Below are 15,342 nucleotides of genomic sequence, written 5' to 3'. Positions count from 1 at the left end.
TAGCAAAACACTGTCTGTACAAATTTAAACGAATGATTTTTGCTTTATTATTCTAATTTTAACATCAATCTGCAACATGCAAGTGTTAACCAAATTAAATAAGTACTATGACTCTAGAGAGAAAATTATTAAATTAGGTATATTTGCATAATTCTGAATTTATCTGCTAGTCATGAATGTACATTGTCTATTACATTCCTCCTATTACTAAGACTATACCATACATCAGGCAGACAATATTACAGGTTTAAGCAAGCACACGTTCATTGATAAGCTGTAGCAATATAGAATAGGAAATGTGTGCTGTAACCATTACAGTGCAGATTATATATTGTTACTACTTTTTAAATAGTTATATAGCATAACTATTCATTAAATATTCTGCAGGTCAATTTATTTATTTTGTTTGCTTGCTTGTTTGTTTTTTGGGTCAGTTAAACTTTTAAGTCGAATCCAATGTTACTACTATGCTGATCCATGCAGTACATTCTTCTTAACATATGCCTTATGAGCTCCTGCTGCAGAGAACTACAGTGGTAAAGAAGGTAAAGAAAGCAACAGAAAAAAAATGTTAGCCATTTATCTACCTACTGCTCATGAAGGCATCAAAAACTCATATGCAATGAATTTCTTGATACGCATGTAATTTGTGTGAATATGTATGTATTACTAAATATCTGTTCTCAGGCTGAATTTTAAATATGGATTCATACAGAAGATGTAAAAGAGGTAAATCTGACTGAAACGCAAACGCTACATTTAGTATATAACTCAGAGTGGTGATAAGGTGAGTAACATTAACATTTTAAAATATCAAGTAATAGAATGTGTTTTCAGCAATGGTTTAAGGGGGCTTGCTTACAAAACAACAGATTTTGACAGTGAATACAATTACGGCTATGATTTTCATCCTTTTCCTTGCTCCAAGTGTCACATGTATTGCCACTGACATTTCATTTTCCAATTCTTGACAGTTGGGATCAAGAAAAAATCTAAGGTCCCAGGAGTGATGATTACACAGTTTATCGAGACGCTGCCAGAGGGAAAGAGCCATCCAGACTTCACCCGCAAGCCAATTGCTTTGACCATCCAAGAGGGTATGTTTCATAGCAAAAAAAATAATAATTTTAAACATTAATATTCAGGGGAAAAACATCCCAAGGAAATATGTGATTCTGCTAAATGGATTAGATCAATTCAATTTGCCCAAAGAAAAAGTCTCTGCCTTTCAAAAGCAAGAAGCCTGTGTCAGTAGAATTGCAAAACCGTGACTAAACATCTGCAGAAGTGACAATGTTACCAAATCTACTCTGCATAACACAAATGATCTTTTTGCCTCTGTAATGTGAATGCATTAACAGGTACTGTTCACCCATTTCAATTTAATATCCATACTAAATGTCACCGTATATATTTGGATCTCTTCACTGTCTCCAGGGAGTGACCTGTCTTTTTCTTTTCTTTTTTTACAGGGAAATTTGCTTTCTTTAAAGCTATTGTCATTGGAGACCCAACACCAACTGTAACATGGAGCAGAAATAACGGAGATGTGTCTGATACTTCCCGGTACCAGAGTAAATACGATTCCCCTTCCAATGAGCATACATTTGAGGCAAGTGATACAGTAAAACTAAAGCAACATGTTCACATAAAGGAGAAGCAGATAATGTAAAGACAATCTAGAAGACAAAGATATTTGATTACATCAAAGGTAAATAATATTTGTTACAAAAAGTACAGTTATACAAATTTCAATAATAACCACATTATTGACTTCCACACCACGAATTGTGATAAATTAGATCAAAATGAAATTTAACACATTTGGTTGTTAATTGTAAATTGTAAAGGGGCAGCACGGTGGCACGGTGGTTAGCACTGTTGCCGCACAGCAAGAAGGTCCTGAGTTCAATTCCACCATCAGGCCGGGGTCTTTCTGTGTGGAGTTTGCATGTTCTCACCGTGTTTGCGTGGGTTCTCTCCGGGTACTCCGGCTTCCTCCCACCATCCAAAGACATGCAGCTTGTGGGGATAGGTTAATTGGATAATCCAAATTGCCACTAGGTGTGAATGTGCGAGTGAATGTGAGTGTGAATGGTTGTCTGTCCCTGTGTGTTGGCCCTGCGACAGACTGGCGACCTGTCCAGGGTGTACCCCGCCTTTCGCCCTATGACAGCTGGGATAGGCTCCAGCGCCCCCCGCGACCCTGAAAAGGAGAAGCGAATGGATGGATGGTTGTTAATTATCTAGGTCCATTACACTCAGTATATCTTTTACTGTCCAGATGCCAAATGTTGCCCCAGATCAAGCAGATACCTACAAATGCTTCGCCACAAATGAATATGGACAAGCCATGGTCACAGTTGTTTTAAATGTGATTGAAGGTAAGGTTATGAAGGTATAGATATGGAGATAGTGTGATGAAAGCAATCATAGAGTTATTAAATCTGCACGTATTTGAGTCTGCATGCAGATTCTGCCAAATTTGATACTTTGTTACTTCTCCGCTTAAGGCTATTTCTGTCACTTCACTTTTTCCTACATAGTTGATAATGTATTATCCTTTTTTTTTACTTTCTAGTGGGTTTTAAAAAAAACAAAGCCCAAAAGCAAGCAGCTGATGCAATAGAAGGGGATTTTAAGACTGTTCTAAAAAGGAAAAGGTAGGATTGAGGTAGTCTACTGATCACCATGCGTCATATATAGATTTACAAATTGTTTACTATATCCATTTCCAGCAAGGTTCATCCCAAATCTGAGCAACCTGAGAAAAAAGAGGGAGAAATGGATCCAAAATTTTGGGAGCTTTTACTTAGCGCTGACAAGAAAGATTATGAGAGAATCTGTGCAGAGTTTGGGGTAACTGACTATCGTTGGATGCTCAAGAAATTAAACGAAATGAAGAAAGAAAGGGAGGAAGAACAAGCACAGGTCAGTGATTCGGTTCATGATTTTTTTTTTTACTTCCTTTATGAGGCTTGATGTTGACTATACAAGCTTAAATTTGTTTATAAGTTTATTCTTGAAAAAATAAATAAAGCTATTTAGTTGCAAAAAAAATGTCTGTTTGCTTTCCTTTTATTACTTCCTCTGTTTTTGTCCCAGTTCGTCAAAAGCCTCTCTAATCTGAGACCTATTCAGGTCAACGCAGATGGCACTGCATCCTTTGAGATAGACATGGACCTCATTGAACAAAGCAGCTCTATATTCCTGTACAAGGTAAGTTATAGAATGAAGTCGTAACGCTACTAAACCATAATAGTAGAAAACAATGAATAGAGTCATTATCTAGGACCACCCCAAAATACCACAGCCATAATATGACCAGTGCTTGCAAAGATACATCAAGATAATTAGATGATATATACCAGATAACAACCTTTGAATTAATTTTTTATGTTTAAACATTAGATATGCAGCTTTGTTTTTGTTTTTGGTTTTTTTGGGGTTTTTTTTTATGCAGCTTTGTTAATGAGTTTTTACTTTTTTTTGATGAAATCCTGTTATAATGTTATCAATATTTAATCAAATAAGACTTTTTTGTTTTGTTATTGTCTTGCAGCTACATTGTGCTATGCAAGTACAAAAACATATGAAAATAACAATCTATGTATATACACACACTCCACAGGATGGTGAAATGATCCCTTACACAAAAGAACTGGGTGATAAGCTCAAGCACAGCCTTAAGAAAATTGGGAAAAAGTACATTTTCAGCATGAGAGACCTAATGCCAGAGGATGCCGGGCTGTACCAGTTGGATGTCGAGGATGTCAATATGTTTTCCACTGATTTTAAAAGTAAGCATTTTTACAATTGCACATGACACAACAAAATGAAGGATGTTGAAATAAATTCATGTATAATGTAGTATAATAAACAAATGTCTTATTTTTTAGTCCCCATGGTGGATTTCTTGGTGAAGATTCAGGAAGTAAAGGCAAAAGAGAGAGAAGATGCCATATTTGAGTGTGTCTTGTCAAACCCCTTTGCCAAGATTTTGTGGTTTGGCAAAAATATGCCACTGGAACAGGGAGATAAATATGACATTGAGGTTTCAGAAGACAAGCTCATTCACAGGCTGCTGGTTAAAGACTGCATGGTGGCAGATAAAGGAATTTATTGTGCCTGTGCAGGGATAAAATCTTGCAGTGCTTGGCTTGTCATTGAAGGTATATCATCTCCCACCAAAAGGCTATTTTATAATATATGATATAATTAACTGACAATATTTTTTGAAAGATTAGATTAATTTAATCTATTATTGAGTTCATGACATAAAATACATTTTTTTAAGTGCACACTGTCACAAATCTAATTGTCTTTCCCAATTCAGCTGATAAAGATGCACAAAAGGGTAAAAAGACAGCAAGGAAAACAACAAGGGCAGGGGGATCTGGGCAGGATTTACAGAAAATTGCCAAAGAGCAACAAGCAAAACTAGAAAAGGAGAAAGAGGAAAGAAAAGAGCAAATGAAAGCTTCTGAAGAGGCTGCACCTCCACCTGCTGCACCCACTGACACTCCAGTTGTGGCTGGATCTGCAGCTTCCAAACCAAGTAAGAATGCCCAGAAGTGGTTTTAAATGAACATTAACCACATTAACCAAGAGAGAAAATGTCATTTTAGATAAGTGTGATGCACCTTTTCATATGAATATTATGTTGTTTATGTGGTTAGTCAACTTTTGTTATTATGTGGGTAATTATAATGTGTTAATCTATCAACCTCTGACTTGTTTTTTTTATGGTTGATGAGGAGTGGTAAATGAACCAACAATGACAGGTTCACATCCACCAGTTGTGGAGGCAACAACCACTGGTAAGATCCTAAAATTACTTTGAGACCTAAAGTCCTTCTTACGTCTAACTATTTAAAAGTATTATTTATGTAAACATTTGCCAAAATATAAATATAAAACTGCTAGTGAGGTCACAGTAATATTTTGGCTGAACTTCATAATGTAATCAGTTCATTATGTAACTACCTCTTCAAGGATAGATTTTAGCTGACTTTACCTTTTTTTGATGTTGTAAAATCATTATTTTTATTATGACAAAATAAAAGTACTGAAACTGAGTTGCAAGTCATTGAAATTATCAACAAACACAGAATAATAATAATAGCATTGTCATACTGTCTCTGATCGCACATAGGTGAAACATCAAAACGAGAAGCTGCCACAGACAAGTTTAAATCACTTATTGTTGTTATTGCCATCAGGCCACTCACCTGAAGAAACCAGTGGTAGTGAAATGCTAAATCAACCACTTGCATATGCAGGCATGCCAGATATTTAAAACTGAAAAAGCACTACAGTACTAACAATATAGAAAGACTAATAAAATATCTATATAGTAGCTTACATGACTTTAACTTTTATTCGAAACCCTGCTTACTTTTTTAATGCAGATAGATTTTAATTAGACGGAATATCAACCAAAAATCCAGAGGGGGAAAAAAAAAAACCACACAAAAAAACCAAAAAACCAAAAGGAATGACATAAAAGTTATAAACTGATTTTCATGTCATTGAGCGAAATAATATTTGGTCCCTTACAACTCAATCAGTGAATCAATAAAACCTGCTAAAGGCTAGAATGTGCCATGAGACCATCAATAAGAAGCTTGGTAAGAATGTGACAACTGTTGGTGCAATTATTAGGAAATGGAAGAAAAATGGCCTCCAATCGCCCTCGGTCTGGAACTCATTGAGTGAAATAAGTATTTGATAAAACAAAAAAAAAACTTAGAACTTGGTGGAGGAACCCTTGTTGACAAGTACACTGGTCATATATTTCTTATAGTTTCTGTTGCACTTTTTCAAGTTTTTCAGTACCGCTTGCTGATTATTTAGCATTAGTGTTTGCAGACAGTTACTATAAACAATAGGAAACCGTAGGAATCTTTTAGCAACCAAAGTATTTCCAAAAAGGTATCTGGTACAGCAGCCCTTTTGTGAGTGATTTCATCTAGCAGCAACTATTCACAAGCTGGTCAGGGAATACACATTTTCCCTAACAACTGGTGGTTACCAGGGGTTCACTGGTGATTTTCAGTCTGTGTTATACAGACTTATACAGACTCAGACCTAAAGTGGATTTTAAGTTGGGAGTCTATAGGGACTTTCTTGTCTTTAGAGCCAGTAACTGCAGCCATCCCCAGATGTGGCCACTTGTTTGTTTCACAAACTTGTTAAACTATTGAAGAATTACAGAAAAACCTTCCAAAACATCTAGAAAGTTCTCACCTTTATTTGATCAGCTATTTACTGAAATTAATAAAAACGAAACGTTTAAATATTGTATGTTTTCTGTTTTTATTCAATATGCATGCAGTTTTAAAGACAAAGCTTCATCACAAAGAATGTCAAGAGGATTCTAAATGCATTTATGTTTCCTAGAGCCTGGAATTACCTCTGGACTTTCTAATATTTATGCCCTTCGAGGAAAATCAGCTGAATTGCAAGTGAAGATGAACATTGACAGTGATGGCACCTGGTTCAAAGATGGAAAGCAGGTAAAGCCAATGAATAAGTATTATTAAATCTATATTTTTCAATTTTAGATAGCATTTGGAATAAGTCAGTATTATGAAAAACAAGAAAACTCTACCTACAGTATGTTTCTATCATTAACTAATTTTATATAACAAATTGTGTTAACAAAATTGCCATATCAGGTACTTTCCCTTTGCTTTTTTAATTTCCTTTTTAGTTAAACTCAGGTGCTGGGATCACCATAACCAAAGATGGAAATTCTCATGAGCTAAGAATTAAAAGCTGCAGTGATGACAGCTCTGGAATTTATCAGTTTACATCAGGGGAACACAGCACACAAGGGAAGGTTACAGTTGGAGGTATAATATACTTTCTCTCGCTGTTACATTTCTATTAAATGGCAAAACAGTCACAGATCTTTAAAATGGACTTGTGCTTTGTGTTTCATAGATGTACCTGAGTTTGATCCAGATGACCTTCACAAGTTCTCTAAACCTGTGATAGTAAGAGCGGGACAAAATGCTGCTTTCAAGATGCCCTTTCCTCCTCAGGAGTCTTTGGAGGTCAACTGGTTCAAGGATGGCACTGAGCTGAAAGATGGAGGAGGAGTTAAGATTGTGAGGGAGCGCAATCACAGCCGCCTGTTGTTCAGAGACTGCCTGCGGATAGACACAGGGGAAATAAAGATCCAGCTGAAAAACCCATTTGGAGCCATAGAGGCCACATCTAAGCTTATTGTGCTTGGTATGGAAACAAAGATAAATATATGTGAAAATGAGATTTTCTAAAGGGTAAATCAATAAACTTTCTAATATTTGTTAACTCCCATACTTATGTTTAAAATTTAACATGATACCTAGATCGACCCGGTCCACCAGAGGGTCCAGTGAAGACTGTTGAAACTACCTCATCAATAATTGAGATTAAATGGAACCCTCCCAAAGACGACGGCGGCTCTGCTGTAACCAACTACATTATAGAACGGCAGCAGACAGGACAGAGTCTGTGGACAAAACTTGGAGATGTCTCAGCGGACAAGACCTCCTTCAGGGACAGGAATGTGACACATGGAAAGAAATACAACTATCGCATCTATGCAGAAAACCCTGAGGGTATTAGTGATGCCCTGGAGACAGCTGAAAGCATAATGGCTGGCATAATGAGTGAGTGTAGAAAAATGAAGTCGTGTTTAGTGTTTCTCGACAAATCCAAATGAAAATGCTTTCATGTAGCTTTTGTGATTGCGTTAAATACTTTATCACTGCAGCTACTATAGCAGTCTAACATTTTATCATTGCTGGAATTTATGCTCTCTTTAAGAGAAACTGCTTGCAAATGTCTTTGATTAATTTAAGTATGTCCTAATTATTAATGATGAGAGTATTTAATTAATTAGACTTCTCACTATTTTATAGTACTCGCCGGCCCTCCTGGTGCTCCTAAAGTGGTAAGTGCCTCAAAAACCTGTATCAACTTGACCTGGACCCCTCCAGAGGATGATAAAGGAGTGCCGATCATTGGGTACCAAGTAGAGAAACAGAAGAAGGACACAAATCAGTGGATTCCCCTAAATGCAGTTAATGAACCTATTGAAGGTTTGTAAAACAAAAATAATTTCTACTCCTAAAGAACAATTAGCACCTTTCATTAAAGAAAATTGACTCTTTTATCTTGACATTAATCATATTTTTCCAGACATAAAGTACGCAGTCAAAGATATCACTGAGGGTTCAGAGTACGAGTTCAGGGTTACAGCAATCAATGAGTCAGGATCTGGAGATCCAAGCCCTCCATCTGCGATGGTGTGTGCAAAGAATCCCAACAGTAAGTCTTGACATGCTTCAGTGTGAATATAAATGATTACCTTAGTTATCCAGAGCAGGGATTTTTTTTTCCTGCATTAATTTGAATGTTTTATGTGTTTTATATCCAGTGAGACCTTGTTTTAAGGATCCAGAGGACTTCATTGTTGTCAGAGCAGGAAATTCTGCTCGTATCAAAATTTGCTTTGAGGTATGAATGAACCCAAAATCAGGTTTCCAAGTATTTTTTCATCCCTTAATAACTCTTAAATCTGTCATGCCAGTATTTTCTGCATTTACTTCCCTTGTCATATTTTTTGAGTTGTAAGTTCACCACAGCATGACAAGGGGGGATTTGCCTCACATTTAAGGTAATTTATCTGATATTGATATCTTCAGGCTGAACCTCCACCTCAGATCACTTGGCTGAAGGATGACGAGAAAATATCTGCGTGGATTAATATCATAAATACAGAGGGAACATCTCAGCTTGTTATTCCCAATTCAAAGCGCTCGGATTCAGCCATCTACACTATTAAAGCCAAAAACTCTGTGGGTGAGGCTTCATTTGACATTGACCTTAGAGTCACAGGTAAGGACATAGATATCAGCCTATGATTAATGTAAAACAGGTTGTATCGCTACTAGTTTCTGAACTTTGTGAAATATATAATAGACTATATTGTTATTCAATTTGCCGAACTGAACCAGAGTATTATCAAAATAATTATCCCACTTTCTGTAACTTATTCTGTTTTTTGCTAGATGAACCCAAGGTTCCAGGGCCTGTGGAACTAGAGCAAACAGTACATGGAAAGCTAGTGATATCATGGGCTCCCTCACCAGACCAGGAGCTTGATGACCGCCTGTACTACATGGTTTCTCAACATGACTCCCTCAACAGAGTTTGGAAAACTATAGCAGACCGTCTATTCACTAACACATACACAGCTAGCAACATCCTTCCTGGGACAGAGTATCATTTTCGAATCTATGCCAAGAATGATATGGGACTGTCCGATCCATCTCCGTCACCTACATGGGGCACCAACATCAATAAAGGTGGGTTAGTTATTTTTTAATTATGCCATAACGGTGAACTAAACTATAGGGTGCATTAGTTTGATAATTTAGGTGCTTTCCAGTGACCATAACAGCTAATTTGTCAGAAAACAAACATTTTCATGAAATACATTTTGTGTCATTTAAAATCTATTGTCATCACTGAAGACACACCCTACATTAATAATAATAATGTAAGAGGTACCATAATTTGAACAATCAAGAACAATCAAACTGTTAGAATGATTTTGAGGTTTTCCTCGTGTATTTAAAACCTGCCTGGCTAACCCAGGCCAACATATTATATTATATGTTGGCCTGGGTATTATATTATATCATCCACTTAACACACTGTTTGCTGCTACAACTACACATGTTTCTTTTCCAACTATTTATTTATAAGTGACTTATGTATGTATGTATATATATGTATATATTGTACTATTCTTAGTTAGCGTATTGTCTGTCTTGTCTTAATGTTGGTTTAAAATGGAGCACTGTAACAAAAAATAATTTCCCCCAGGGATCAATAAAGTATTCTGATTCTGATTGATTGAAGACTGCAAGTTAAAAGTGGACAATACACTGTATTAAGAACTAAAAGTACAGTATATACATTTTTAAAACAGAAATCATCTCATCATTCTCTTTATTGCTATGTCTTTGTTAATGATTGCATTATTCTGATTTGTTTGTGTGATGTGTTTTGTCAGTTTTCTTAAAAGAATGGGATACATTTTATTAAATATGCCAATGTATACTTATGCTTCCTGAGCCTAATAGATAAAGGAGTTTAATTTAATTAAATAAATTTTTCTAAACTTAAAAAAAAAGTCCTGCATCTTTAAAAAGAAAACAAAATAAAACTTAAGCAAAACATATGTTCACCTGGTGGGACAAGAGAGAACAATACCTACCATGCACTTTAAAACAATTAGCCAACAGTTGCGCTCCTGCTCAGAAACTACCTTACCTCATTCCCTGCCAACCTCAAAAGCACACATCAGGCAGACTGGGCAGAGTCATCACAGTTATAATGTTGTCCTTTCTCAAATTTAGCACACAATATAAAGGCTTTGTTTAGCTGCATCATGTGTGGAACGCCATACTATGACAACTTCTTCAGCGTCACTGAAGAAGTTGTCTCCAGATGATTCTCCAGATGATTATTATTATTCTTACATTCGCTCACTCTGACATTTCCCAGACAAACAGGCACAGACTGCATTAGGGAGCTGACAGGATATGTATTCTCACATTGAGCTCTACCACATATCAAGAAAAGTTCAGGGTTGCACTGGATATGCAAAACTGTTATAATGCTGCTATTTGAAATGTGATTAGTACGAAGGAATTTTGCAAATATTCTTGGACCTTTATTGACATTATTAAAATCTGACTTTAAATACTAACTTTGAACGCTCCTTCTCTTTAAGTTCCAGTAACTTCAAATGGAATTATTTCCACAGAGGTCTCCTTTGAGAGACCTCCATCTATCTTGGTCCCTCTGAAAGTCCACACACCACCTAAAGGTTACCAACTCTTTATGACATGTGCCGTTAGAGGATATCCCGCCCCAACTGTATCCTGGTACCTGAATGACATCTGCATCAACTCAGACAATAATTACTACATCACCAACTCTTTTGGTGTCTGCTCCCTGTATATTCTCCGAGTTCGGCCAAAGGACAGTGGGGAATATAAGGTAGTCGCAGTTAACTCTTTTGGCAAGGCAGAGTGTTCCGCTAAAATTTTTGTCAGAGGTAAGCTTTATTTAAGATTATTATTATATTTTTGTAGTTTGTGATGAAGGGTTTATTCTTATAATTGTTTTGCTTTTTTTCCTGAACAGATTAATTGGCAACAAACCTTTGTGGAGCTTTTCTTCCTACTGAGATCCTGTGGAAAATACAGAAATAAAATGAATTTTTTGGTTTGCTATATAACAGAAATAGTATACTTTCAATACAAAGTGTGGGAAGAAAAAAAAAGAGCTTTAATGCAAACTCATTTGATGTGTCTGAAGTGCAATATCTACAATTGTTACCCTGTCACTGGTAATAATAACTATTAAAATGAGCGAAGTGGCAATCTTCAGTATAAAAACATCTGTCAAATTGTAACCGCAATAAATCAACAAACTGATGTGTACTCAGTGTTCTGCCTTCTCACTTATTCTTGTTTTATTGAGAACTTTTTCTATTTTTCACTGATACAAAGCATTGCATGGGTTTCAAGCACCACATGGCTCCAATTTATGAGCCCATGACAACATGCACGTCACAGTTCTACATCAAGCACCTATGATCCAAGTGTGCATTTTATTTCATTCCCACATATCCATTTCCTTTACATACTTATTCATGTAGATCTAAATAAAAAGACATCGATTTGCATTTTATCTAGTGTTGTAAAGCTACTATGAAAGAAGTCCATGTTGACAATCAGAATAGTTACTGTACTAGATCTAACCTGTTCATTTAGCAGTGTATAGTTACTGAATAGAGTAAAATAAGGCAGCAATGATCTTATATTAACACAGTCTCACAATCAGAATACTGTATTAATCCCTAAGGAAATTGTGTAAATGTCTACTAGATTATGTAAAAGTCCTTACCGCATTTCCTTCCATTGTCAGCTCAGTGGTGATATTCCTGATGTCATCAGAGTTTTCTTGCAGTTGAGTCATTTACTTTAAAAAGGTCAGAGTAACTATTCTAACTGCGCTGATATGCCATGCTTGTTTAACCTCTGACTGCTAACCACTGCTCAGTACACAGAGTCCAACATACCACCATCACCACGAGCAACCACCTTTCCATAATGCCAAAGCAGACACAGTGTGACCTCCCAAATACCAAAGGCATGCTGTGAGAATTTCTGCTGATACATTTAGCGGTCTATTGGAACAGTCAATCTGTTCATTTCAATTAGAGATTATTTTACCAAATAAAATGTCTCATGTTAATGTTTATTGACCAATAAAGTCCATAGTACAGTGATCATATGACTATAGACCTCGTGAAGCTGCCAGTCAAAACCTTTAAGTTAGATAGTTTGCCTATAAAATGAAATTATAGGCATTATAAGTCTGAACCTCGAACCATGGAGTATGGTAATAACCATTCCTAATGTAATTGTAATTAATGAGAATATGCTGGAATCCATCTTAGTTTTATTTGAATCTGGTGCAATTTAAATCTTCATATTAATATACAGTGCTGATGGGATTTTTATGTTCTCAACAGTAATGTTTGAAAAGTGTTGACTCAGAATCTCCAATGCCAGATTGAATGAACAGTCATAATGTATTTCCAGTGACAACTGCAAAGTGATCGCTTTCATAGAGATGCGTAAGATGAGCCTCGAGCCTTTACCAGCGTTGTAATATGGATTTTTACCAACTATCCATGTAAGGGTTTCTATGTGCTCCAAACGTTTATCACCGAACAAAAAGGAGTGTCCCCTTTGAAATATTGGGTAGTGAGAAGAGCACAAGTTAAAGGCGGATAACTGATCAGAGACGACAAAAAACAAAAAGTGAGTACAACTTATGTTATTAGAAAAAATGTGTGTTAGTAATTTTAATGAGTGTCCCAAAAGAACTGCTAAACTAATATTTTAAACATGAGGTTTGACTGAAATTCTTATGCAGTGCTTTTGACAACCAAGCAAATTCGGCAAGACTTTTAGTACTATTTTATAACAATGGCACACCAAAAAGGTATTATTTGATAAGACCTATATTAGGACTGAAAGTGCAGTCTAGTTCTAGTAAATGAGTATCCTGTAAATTTACACCTATAATAATTTCCCAAACATAATTTAATAAAGAAAATCATCAAGACATTTTCAGTTGCTATAGAAGTCAAATAATACTGAAAACAGAAAAACAGAAGACAAAGATCCTGGAGATTTTATGACTTGGTTGTATATTACCAAAATTGCTATATCAAAGTGATATCTTTCTGCAATGTTATCTTCTTGTGTGGTAGTACAACCTTTAATGCAATACAGTCAAAAAATCAATTTCTACAACAATTCTATGAAAAGGAGAAACATTAATTGACCTTTTGAGATCAGTCCAAACATTTAAGATCTCAACAATGAATGACATTTAACTGTGTGACTTTCCCATTTGGCTTCCCATGACTTACAAAAGACTGAACCTATAAACTAGGTCTGAACTACAGACACTGTGACACATCAAAGCTTAAGCTTTTTTTCTGGGTTGTAGATGAAGGTCAGATATGCTTTTTTTTCTCACATTTTCAGTGTCTCTTTTATGGTCCTAAAAATAAAACACTGCATAAAAAAGCCTTATGGCCATAATCTTGATATAAGGTCCATTTTGTTCTAATTAAAAGCCTCTCAGCTCTATAGCCATTAAAATAATTACTTAACTAACTTAAAGATTAAAAATAACCTATACGAAACATATCTTTGGTTTACTATCCACTGTTATTTAAGGTTCCACTTTTCACTTAAGAAAAGTTCAGTGTACTGAACCTGAAGTTTATTTTTAAATTAGACTTAAAGAAGTGCAGTCATCTTCTTTTGATGCTATTATGACCTGGATGACTAAGAGCCTACATAGAGATATCCCTAAGGAGTATTATAAAGCTAAAGAGCAGTTTTAAGCATTGATGGCATAAAAAAAAGATATACAGGTTACTTCATCGCCTTATCACTTTGATATAAACACACTGAGCTCTCTTCTATGTTTGGATCCTGAGCAGTTAAATTGTTGGCACAGCCACCTGACTCCACGGGCAGTTGGGTGGAGTGAGTCACTAGGTGGGATTTCACATTCCCCATTTACAGTGTCCCAGCATGTCTCCAACTGTCTGCACAAGTCACGCGTCAAGGAAGTCAAGGAATTCCCAGTTTAATGATACATGAGAAGATGCTTGAAGGCAGGATTTCTCAAACTCTAGTTGCCCATGGCTCTGTTTCTAGGTGCCCTTGATTCTTGCAACACTAGCAGCTACTAGAAAAGAATGGTTAAGTGAGACTCACTATAACTGACTGCAAAAGAAAAAAAAATATTAAGACTTCTCATAATTTTTGCTGCAGTAAAGAAATACTATATTTTTTTCTAGATGTTTCCTTTATGAAATGTATTTAATAATCTCAGCAAAAGAAACTACTTACCTGCAAAAAATAAATAGATAAACAAATAACTGATAAAAAAAAAACTTTGTTCAAGTTTCCTGCAAACTGCTGATTATGTAGATATAAGGGAAACATAATAAAATACATAAAGGATGAATTTGGTCATATATGGACAATATGAAGTATGAGTACTGAAAACTGGACCTTTTTTATCATGTCAACATGCAGCAATTTTCTTTCATTATTATTCAAGGCTAAATTTGTATAAAATGCATAAAACATAACATCCACTCACCCATTACATCATTAGTTACATCTTGCTAGAACTGAGTTTGGCTCATGTTGACACGATAGCATCACAGAGTTGGTGCAAATCCATGCAAATCTCCTATTCCAGCACATCCTAAACCTGCTCTGCTGGATTGAGATATGGTGACTGTGGAAGCTATTTAAGTACAGTGAACTCATTGTCATGTTTAAGAAACCAGTTTGAAATAATTTAAGCTTTGTGACACGACACCTGGCTAGAAGTAGCTTCCAAAAGATGTGTACACAGTGGCCATAAATGGCTGGATTTGCTCAGTGACAATACTCAGCAAGGATGGGGTGTTTTTATACAATGTTCAATTGTTTGAAACACTCTGGCCATTCTCCTCTGACCTCTAGCATCAAAAGGCATTTTCACCTAGAAAACCGAAGGTCACTTTTCTCTTTTTTGAACCATTCTCTGTAAATAATTTCTGAAACACTCAGACCAGCGTGTCTGGTACCAACAATCGTGCCATATTCAAAGTCACTTCAGTCACCCTTTTTCCCCCCATTCTGATGCTTAGTTTGAACTTCACTTGGTTGTCTTGACCATTTC

General features: G+C 35.9%; 1 protein-coding gene across 1 annotated transcript; it reads left to right on the top strand.

Moving 5' to 3' along the window:
* The first annotated feature begins 978 nt into the window (after positions 1 to 978).
* On the top strand, positions 979 to 11,513 carry igfn1.4 (immunoglobulin like and fibronectin type III domain containing 1, tandem duplicate 4). Its single transcript, XM_026167022.2, has 21 exons — positions 979 to 1,097; positions 1,473 to 1,612; positions 2,285 to 2,384; positions 2,582 to 2,663; positions 2,739 to 2,931; positions 3,106 to 3,219; positions 3,632 to 3,800; positions 3,900 to 4,172; positions 4,337 to 4,558; positions 4,758 to 4,820; positions 6,403 to 6,518; positions 6,716 to 6,857; positions 6,949 to 7,242; positions 7,359 to 7,661; positions 7,914 to 8,093; positions 8,194 to 8,322; positions 8,432 to 8,511; positions 8,700 to 8,892; positions 9,066 to 9,362; positions 10,799 to 11,125; positions 11,215 to 11,513. The coding sequence occupies exons 1-21, from the start codon at positions 1,010 to 1,012 to the stop codon at positions 11,217 to 11,219; spliced, it is 3,510 nt and encodes a 1,169-aa protein (XP_026022807.2). The 5' UTR covers positions 979 to 1,009; the 3' UTR covers positions 11,220 to 11,513.
* The last annotated feature ends 3,829 nt before the right edge of the window (positions 11,514 to 15,342 follow it).

This window comes from Astatotilapia calliptera, chromosome 5, assembly GCF_964374335.1.
Source record: "Astatotilapia calliptera chromosome 5, fAstCal68.1, whole genome shotgun sequence".
Classification (NCBI taxonomy): domain Eukaryota; kingdom Metazoa; phylum Chordata; class Actinopteri; order Cichliformes; family Cichlidae; genus Astatotilapia; species Astatotilapia calliptera.
This window is presented reverse-complemented; position numbering and strand designations above follow the sequence as displayed.

Excerpts from the sequence above, each read along its gene's own strand:
- igfn1.4 (XM_026167022.2), top strand. The coding sequence starts at position 1,010 with ATGATTACACAGTTTATCGAGACGCTGCCAGAGGGAAAGAGCCATCCA. Across the intron at positions 2,932-3,105 it reads GGGAGGAAGAACAAGCACAG|TTCGTCAAAAGCCTCTCTAA; the intron begins GTCAGTGATTCG and ends TTTTTGTCCCAG. Across the intron at positions 8,512-8,699 it reads GTATCAAAATTTGCTTTGAG|GCTGAACCTCCACCTCAGAT; the intron begins GTATGAATGAAC and ends TGATATCTTCAG.